Here is a 9,191-nt window from a genome sequence, read left to right as displayed (position 1 = left end):
CCCCTCCATGTCTTTGAGAGAGACTCTGTGACAGTTGCAAGACATTGTGTGGTCTTGGAGCAATAAGATCCTCTCTTCAGCTTCAGGGGCGCTGTTAGCCCCGAGTTAGTTTTAATGGATGTTAACACAAGACCACATACAGCTCTTCTGGTCGACGAATTTCTGGAAGGGGAGGATATTCACTCGATGAATTGGCCAAGCAGATCTCTAGACTCCAATCCTGTAGAACATGGGCCTGTTTCTCACACTGTCGATCACGGTCGATAGGGCGTGGTTTGTCGTTCCTGACGTCATTTGCTGACGTTTTCGTCTACCTGTCGATCAAGAGCGTTTCTGGCACAGTTTGAGCGATGTAGATCGCCATCGATAGTCGCGATCGTTGATCGGGTTCTCCGGAGGTGCCGATCCACTGGTGATAGAGCAAAATTTGTGTCGATCCAACATGGCGGCAATGAGTTACAGAGACTTTATAATTAGTTTAATTGCAGAAATAGAAGCTCCAATTCAGAGGCGGGTCATTCGGGATAGAACTGACCCGATGAAATTAGAAGATGATATATTCAAGAAGCAGTTCAGGATATCCAAATCAATCTTACATCAATTGATGTTGGAATTGAGACTCCCGCCGTCGGATATCCCCGATTACATTCGAGTAAGTAGTATTTACAACAGTTTTTGTTTTCAGTGTTATTGAGCAAATATTGATTACTTTAAAATGGAGTTCCTTGTTACAAATGTGCATATTGTGTGACGTTTCAATTTGAGGCTTATTTACTGGTTTAGTCACACCATCGCAGAACTGTGTAACATATCTATCATGCGTTGTCATTGTAAAGATGCAGAGAAGTTATGTTTAGTAATTTGATTGACCATGCAGTAAGATTCCAACCAAATATTCTTTGTTTCCCCCACCTACTACTGCACTGGTTCTAAGTATATTAGATGTGTCGTAAACCGTGGTATAAAATACCCAGGTAATTATTTTTGCTGGTGAATACCTGAAATAGGTATTTAAATGGGTATTTAATTTTAGACTGGTTCTTTGACACGTTTAACTGGGTATTTATTTTCCGGTGAACTCCTGACACGAAATACCCACAGTTTTGTACAATGATAATGCAATATGTTCATAGTAAGTATGTAATTGAATGTAAAGAAAAGTTAAATGTTTAAACCCTCTTTATAAATATTTAATTTTATAGACAAAAATAATAAATCAAGAAACACAAATGTTATACGACATCATGCGTCCTCATGCTATACTTGACTTAAATGTCTACCCTTTTTTAGTTTAGTATAATTGTTGACTTCAACACTTGTTCCTCATAAACTTCTCTTCTCCACCATATTAGCACATTTCATTTTTCAATAATTTCATTAAAGCCTTCAATAGAAAAGTGTTAAAAACTACATATATCTATGAATTTTGCACATTTTATTTCGTATTTATATATAAATTCATCATTTATTCACATTTTACTTTTTTTTTTTTTTTTGCCCAAATTATCCGGTTTTTGGTTATTTATCCAGACTTAGATCAAATATTTACCTACCCACTGGGTATTTAACCGATCCACATCACTGGTCGCAAAGTTAGAATTGAAATATTTTTTCCCTTGAATTATTCTTCAATGTGTCATTAATGTGTGTTTATTCTGTTTGTCGCATTTGATACGGAAGCTCCTTCTGCTACTAACAAATCATATAAATACTTTGATTTCAATTTGTATTTATATATATATATGATACATTCATAGCATGTTTTTATTACAGATTCTGATAGCAGTAAGATTTTTTGCGGAGGGCAGCTATCAGAGGGCTGTTGGAATGGATTTATTCTTGGCTGTAAGCAAACCCACTGTCTCACGGAGCATAAGAGTTGTGTCGAAGCATCTCATTAAATATCTGCTGCCCAAAATGATTTGCTTCCCTGATTCTGAAGAAGAAATTAGTGAAATCAAAGCAGGATTTTACAATGCAGCTGGTTTTCCTGGAGTTGTTGGGGCAATTGATTGCACCCATATTGCCACTATTGCTCCAAACAAGAGGCACCAGAATAGCTCTGCCTATTTTAATCGGAAGGGTTTTTTTTTCCATCAATGTGCAGCTGGTAAGAAACTTAGATATATTTCATTTGGAATCACGTAATTGTTAATTGTTTGATTCTGCATTACAATTTGCTTCCTAATTTTATGGCATTTACATTCAGAGTTATAAATCCATAAAAAATACTAACTGGTCCTTGTGATCAGTCAACATGAATATCTACTGGTTTGCAGACTATCTCTGGTGCGTTTTAAACTCATCGCTAAATATGATTACACCTAAAAATAATTACACTTGATGATTATATTTATTAAGTCATTTGAAATGTTACTTTCATTTTTAGCTAATTGATGAAACCAAAAAATTAGAACTTTAAATATAGAGATATACAGGATGGGGAAAAGGGTAGGAATCTGTTTTGAATGGCCAGCGTAAAGCTTGTAGTAATGATGGGAATGCGAAACAAATAAGGAAAAAGTAAAACATTTTTTAAATTAGTTTCAGGATATTACTTTTTGCCCTCAAGTGTGATCAATATTGTGAGTCGGCGATTTAAAATTGCATAAAAAGCAATTTGAAAAAAAGATTTAATTTCAAAAAGTCAACTAATGGTTTAGCTAATAAATAACCAAATATTGGCTAGGCTAATGCTTTTAAATTCTTTCTAGTCATGTGTAAAATTTAAAAATTTTCAAAATGTCATTTGATCGAGGTTTCCGTTTCTAAAAGTTATTAGACGCATTCTTAGTATAGTATACTTAGTGTAGTATAGTATAATTGTTTTTTACTACTAAAAAAAGGGGGAAAATACTTGTGTTTTGTGTGTGTATATGGTATACAAAAAAAGTAAAAAAAAAACCTCATTTACTACCAAATTTCCGCTAAAAGTTGTCTTTAAGAACCTTTTTATTTAAAAGCACTCTGCCCCCTATTTGGATCTGAGGGATGGATGTGTCAATAACTAACAGAGAGAACAACGGTTACCAATGTTTTGTTTTCTTTTGCTTTTTTGTTTTTGATAAAGTGTGTAGTTCTATTGAAGTTATTAATTACTGCTTAGTTTTTCTCGCATAGTTTATCATGATTCAAATTTTATTTCAGATTGTTGATTCCTCCATGTTAATCTTGGCTGCAAGAGCTGGATTTCCTGGAAGTGTCCACGACTCATTCATTTGGAGGGGCAGCTCAATTCGTCCACATTTAGAGCAAAAGTTCAGGCGTGATGGCAACCTGTGGTTAATAGGTAAAATAATTTTTGTGACATACTACTTCAAGGTATACAGTGAAACCTCTCTGAGCCGCCACTCCTCCATTCTGTAAAATTTCAGCCCTTCAGAAGAGGTGACCGCTTTAAAGGGTTTTCGTTACAGTGGCAATATAATTTCTATTATACATAAATTATGTAAAATATGTTATCAGTGTTCCGACACAGGGTATTTTATTTAATTGTTGGTTACTTATTTCAAAGAAAAGTACAATTTGTGACTCAAATATTTACTCTTTTCTGTAACAATTGTTTTCAAATTTGCTTTTCAGTTCTAACTGTAAATATCTAACCAATTTATTTGTAATTTTATCCGAATTTCCAATGACTTTATTTATTATCCCAAAAATCACTTCAGTTCAAAGTTGAGCTTGTTGCCAACTACAAAACGTATAAGCATATTTGTTATAAAAACGTTAATAATGCACACAGCAAACTAATTGGTTAATTTAAAACAATTTCCTATTAATATTGATTTGATTAAAAAACGCTTATTTTCGCTGACTTATTAACTGGAAGACGTTTCTCTTATAAGTTGGCTTTGCAATTATTATCACAGCACTCCATTGCTGTTTCATGCGATAAAAAATTTGAAATCATATTCTATTAATTATCTTACCAATTTTCCGTTCTCATATTGCTCAGTAGTTAGATACATTGTCCGAAATTCATAGAAATGATCTTCGACAGTTGTTTGCAACACAGACACACACACTGAGCAACTACTAAAATAAGCGTAAATGACATTTTTTCTCCAAAATTCTCGGACTTCGTTAAGAGCCAGTAAGACTTCTCCTCCTTGAACTGAAAGGCTTTGGATTATAAAAAAGAAGTTAGATTTTCCTGACAAGTATGGAATGGACGTACCTGTTCAGCGGTTATTCAGAAGGGTTAGGGACCGTTCCCAGGGGTGTTTTTAATGTTAAGCCTATGGGCTAAAAAATTTGTGCTGCAAAAAATTGACCAGGGGTGGCTGCTCGAAGAGGTTTCACTGTATAAGGAATTCCATGGGGTCATTCCAATTATAATGTTTCTTTTAAGAATTTGAAATGATTTTCTAAATAGAATCAAAAATATGTTGGGGGAGTAGAATATGTATTCTAAAATATAGTTTGAATACCAGCTACACTTTTTACAAAAATATTAATCTCAAAACTTGTAAGTGAAAACTCTTAAACTAAAAAAAAACATAATTTAAATAATCTTCTCATACTTTCTTATGAAAGTAAAGAACTACATAATGCTACAGTTTTTATATAAATGGTCTTCTACGCTTCTTCATAATTTTTTGTTTATGAATCCCAATTATTTTATGGGAGGAGAAAACAGGTGTTTTTAACTCTTGGAAAATTTGGGTAGCATATGTTCAATCTGTTGGTTATGAAGACATTTACTGCCATATTTGTTTATTTAAAAATTATGTTGTAGTCTCTTAAAGGGGAGTTAAACAATTGACACTAACATAAGAGCAGATACTGATCTTGAAAGATGGTTATCAAGTTTTATTTCAATGCATACAAGCTTTCGTAGAAATGTGAAAAATGTTTCTTTTTTGTTATTGAAATGAAGCACTGTACTGACAATATCCTGCACAGCATCATTTCTTTTTTATTGTATCTTTTCAGGTGATAGTGGTTATCCACTCGAACCATGGCTCATGACACCATATCCAAAAGAAGAAACTGCCAGACAAACAAGATTCAACCGCAAGCTTGCCTCGGCTAGATCTTGTGTTGAAAGGTGTAATGGTGTCCTAAAAGCTCGTTTTAGATGCCTATTTAACCATAGAACACTACATTATCAGCCATACATTGCTTCCCAGATCATTTTGGCATGCTGTGTTCTTCATAACATGTGCATGCTCCATAATGTTGAATGGGAAGAGTCTGATGTAGACAATAGTGTACAACCTGATACGACGCCCCCTACTTTCATTGCCCCAAATAATGTTTTACAGGTTGCAAAAAGAATTAGAGACCGCATTGCTAGCAACTTAAGGTAAATTTTGATGATGAACCATGTCCTCCCTCTTTTCTTGATCATATTACAGTGAAACTTCGGTAAGTCGAACTTCAATGAGCCAAAATCTTTGATAAGTCGAAGTGAATTCCCGCCTACTTGTAGGGAGTACTAATGTTATATATTTTCGATAAGATGAATTTGATAAGTCGAAATATTCAATAAGTCGAATTTTATTTCATTGACTGTCATCAAAATTTCCTTGTTAATGTAACTCTATTAGTCAAAAACTTTTTTTCTTATCCCCCAAAAAGTATGACAAAAAAAAAAAAAAAGAAATCGGCATCTGGCATTGCATCGAAAGGGATGTAGACAAAATGGATCAAATAAATCTCTGAAGCCGATTATTAGCACATAAATTGGCAAGTTTTTTTTTCTTTTTGCCTTAAATTGTTTACTTCATTTCTTTCCATAGAAAAGATAAACCTGCTATGCGGAAACCAAGGCTTTGATTAAGGACAGCCCAGAAATGGGACTTAATAAGTGATAGGGATGGGTGAGTATATTTTGGATAATTTCACTTTTAATGGAAACGAGGGAGGGAGAGTTCTGTACTATTTGTTGGAATTTTGCAGTATTCTACAATGCTGCTAGTTTTTCCAAGACTGGTTTTTTCTTTCGTTGTTATAGAAAGTTAATGTTTGTTGTGCCTGAATGTTTGGGACTAAACTTTACAATAGACTAAGAAAATATTTAAAATTTTAAGCTATCAAGAAAAAGTTGAATTTATTGGAACAGTAACAAAGAAGAGGAAAATTTCATTGAAGTTGGATGTAACTCTAAGTTTTCAACAATTTAAAAAAATCGAAAGAAAGATTCAATAGGCGGTGCTCCCTTTCTGATGCTTTAAAAGTGTTCCAAGGACCATTTAACGAAAGAACAAATTTCTGCTTAAAGATATGTTTGATAACAGATTTTTTTTTTTTTTAAGTATGTTTTTTTTTCTGGTAAGTAAAAATTGTAATATCTGACATGAAGCTATAAATTAGTTTTCCAACCTATTCAAACTCTTGAATTCATATCATACATTAATTATGTCAAGTATGTTGTGCCTCAGAACAACAGTAAGACAGCTAATCCCAGGAATAACACTAAGATATCCTACTGTTTCTCTGAGGTGACAGTGTAGTATTATCTTTGATACATTATTCCATCACTATTTTGCTCATATTATAAATGTAATGAGTGTCAGTGGTGGTACTTAATATTATTCTAGTTTTGTTTTCGTATTCAGTTGGATAAATTTTCGACAACTCTATTTCTTTTTGCATTTCCTGGAACTTCGACTTATCAAAGTTTCACTGTATTTTTATTCATTTTTTAATTTGAGAACCAATTTTCTATTTTATCCATGTAATTTGAAATATCTGTTCTAACTTGTTTCATTTTACCCTTTCCCCTTAGTTTTTAAATCAGTGTTTTGCTAGAAATTACTGCTTTTGATATTTTTGGTCTTATAAATGTTGCTCTGAAAATTAAATGCATTGAAATATCATATTCTTGGATCAAGAGACCTATAATTGTATTAGTTTTCTTGATTTATTTCAATATTAAATGTCTTTAGCTATTTTAATTGATATCCGTCAACATTAATATACAGTGAAGCACCGTTAATAAGTTTTTACCAATTATGCATTTTTTAATTTGGTTTCTGCAGAGTTTAATACATATTAACGTACTTCTATTATAAGATTTTTTTTATTTGTACCCTTTTTCCATACGATCACTTCAGAAACGTATATATGGTGCTTCATTGTAATTTATTCAATGCATTTTCTTACGTTTTGGTTCTATATTGTGTTACAGTCTGAAAAATGTTACAGAAAAACAATTAAAAAAATTAGTGATATCTGAACTCAAACTTCCTCTCTCGCCCCTTCTCGTAATTTTCTATTATTGTACACTACAAAAAAGAGGATTAAGCCAGAATGACAATGTGTTCTCTGAAACAGAAATTTAAGCATATTTCATTCTTTTTGACTGAATTCCAACAAAGAGAATTTCCAACAAAGGTATTAAACTAATTATCTTTCATATGTTATAAAAGATTGACTTTTGCGCCCTAAATTTCATCATAACAAAATGATGAAACTTTTTTTCTTCTGTCATGATTTGTTTATGCTAGTTTAAGTAATGAATTCTGTTATGTAAATCAACTTTTTTCAATGTGATCTTAATAAAATGTTTTGTGACAAGATAAGTTACTCATACTCCTTTATTTATCATTTTTTTTCTAAGAGGAGATTTAACAATGTTGTTTGCTTTGCACTTTCTTCTGCTAATAACCACAATGCATTGGAAATGTCTCGCAAAACACCGATTTTCTCTTCTTCTGAATTTGTGAACTGTTGCGCCATTTTTTTTGCTGCTTCCGACCTTTGTGCAACGGTTGGGGCCCTTTCCCTTTTCTGGCCTTGATTTTGGCGTCTTTCTAGAAATGAAAAGCAAAGCATCAATTGCGAAGTCATAACACAAAATACGCATTTAAAAATAAGGAACATGGAATATATAACTTGCATATGAACTGAATTGTCCTGAAAGCATTAGTATCTACTACAGGTTAGTGATAATGCTGCAACTGAGCAAGTATTTTTGTTCCACTCACAGGGCAACTGAATTTCGAGTTAGGTTAACCTCTATACACAACAACTTATAAGTAAAAGTTAACAATTGCTGTTTTTTGCATTGTACGTAATTTTTTTTATTTGATCGCTTAGATGCAAGCAAAATGCCATAAGTCAGAGGTTTAACAACCCAGAAACTTATATTCATAATACCTGAAAGAGTTCCACCACAATCATTGTGACTACAAGGTTAGTAGAATTTCAAGTTGCACAAATATACTAGCATAGCTGAATTTAAAGAAATCGAAACACATTGAATATGCACCTGTTAGAGACGTATTCAAAAGCCTTCCGGAAGGAGTATCTTCAAGCAATGAATCATCAGATTCTAAACTTGTCGTCTGCACTACTGTCTCTTCCATTTCTGCTTCAGGCACGTCATAAGGCTGCTGTGTTAGTTCTATCCAATCATCCTCCAGTTCTAATCGCCTCACATAACCGTGATCACTAGATTTCGAGCATGAAGGAGTTGACTGCAAATCTTTCATATTCTCCTTAACACTCGGCAGAAGGAGTGCTGTCTTGGAAGGCTGCTTCTAGGACAAAAAGTGTTTGTTTTAAACTAAAATTTTTTCTTTCAACTGCTCCTTAAAAAAATGCATGAAAAAAAAAGCTGTTTAAAATTACCAATAAATGCTTTACCAACAGATTGTACAGTTATGTGCATTGAGCTTCTGTATTTTTATATAAAGTTTGTCAAGAAAAAGTATTTATTACAAATCTAATATTTTTTCTTGGACTAGCAGAATACATTAAATAATATCTATATATACATATATATTGGAGCAACCAGGCAGGTTCATTATTCAAGCTGTTTGTCCAGTTGAAGACAAAAACGGCTAAGGGTATATAATATATAAAAACCACAACAAAATCGTTACACAACTAATTCTGGTTGCGTCCTTGGTGCAATGTACACATAAAACAGCAGAAATGTTAAGTTACCAATGTGCAGAACAGCGGGGCCCTGCATTATATTTTTTCTATACGTACTCGTAATTTTGTACTAAATATAAAGTACACTTATTTTGAGAATATAAAAAGATTGCCTATGGTTTTGAATTTTGCAGCCCAAGCAAAGATTTCTTACTCAACTATACATAAAACCAAATATGGAAAATAAACCCTCAATGGCGAGTAGTGTCTCTTGACAACTTAAATCTGTCTTAGTGCTTTTTTTTTTCTTTAATTTCTAGTTCATTAGACCTTTTTAAAGATGTTCCCTCCCCCCCCCCACA

The 9,191-nt window shown here is 33.0% G+C and overlaps 2 protein-coding genes across 2 annotated transcripts; one reads left to right on the top strand and one right to left on the bottom strand.

The window, feature by feature from the left end:
- Positions 1–442: 442 nt before the first annotated feature.
- LOC129218769 (putative nuclease HARBI1) lies at positions 443–5,560 on the top strand. The gene is made up of 4 exons (XM_054853093.1): positions 443–652; positions 1,982–2,110; positions 3,148–3,289; positions 4,936–5,560. Exons 1-4 carry the CDS (start codon positions 443–445, stop codon positions 5,310–5,312), a joined length of 858 nt encoding a protein of 285 aa, XP_054709068.1. The 3' UTR covers positions 5,313–5,560.
- Positions 5,561–7,551: 1,991 nt separating this feature from the next.
- Positions 7,552–8,474, bottom strand: LOC129218768 (uncharacterized). The gene is made up of 2 exons (XM_054853092.1): positions 8,219–8,474; positions 7,552–7,760 (listed from the first exon to the last, which is right to left on the bottom strand). The coding sequence occupies exons 1-2, from the start codon at positions 8,439–8,441 to the stop codon at positions 7,552–7,554; spliced, it is 432 nt and encodes a 143-aa protein (XP_054709067.1). The 5' UTR covers positions 8,442–8,474.
- Between the last annotated feature and the right edge of the window lie 717 nt (positions 8,475–9,191).

This window comes from Uloborus diversus, chromosome 3, assembly GCF_026930045.1.
Source record: "Uloborus diversus isolate 005 chromosome 3, Udiv.v.3.1, whole genome shotgun sequence".
NCBI lineage: Eukaryota > Metazoa > Arthropoda > Arachnida > Araneae > Uloboridae > Uloborus > Uloborus diversus.
The sequence above is the reverse complement of the archived record's forward strand: the minus strand, read 5'-3'. Positions and strand labels throughout refer to the sequence as shown.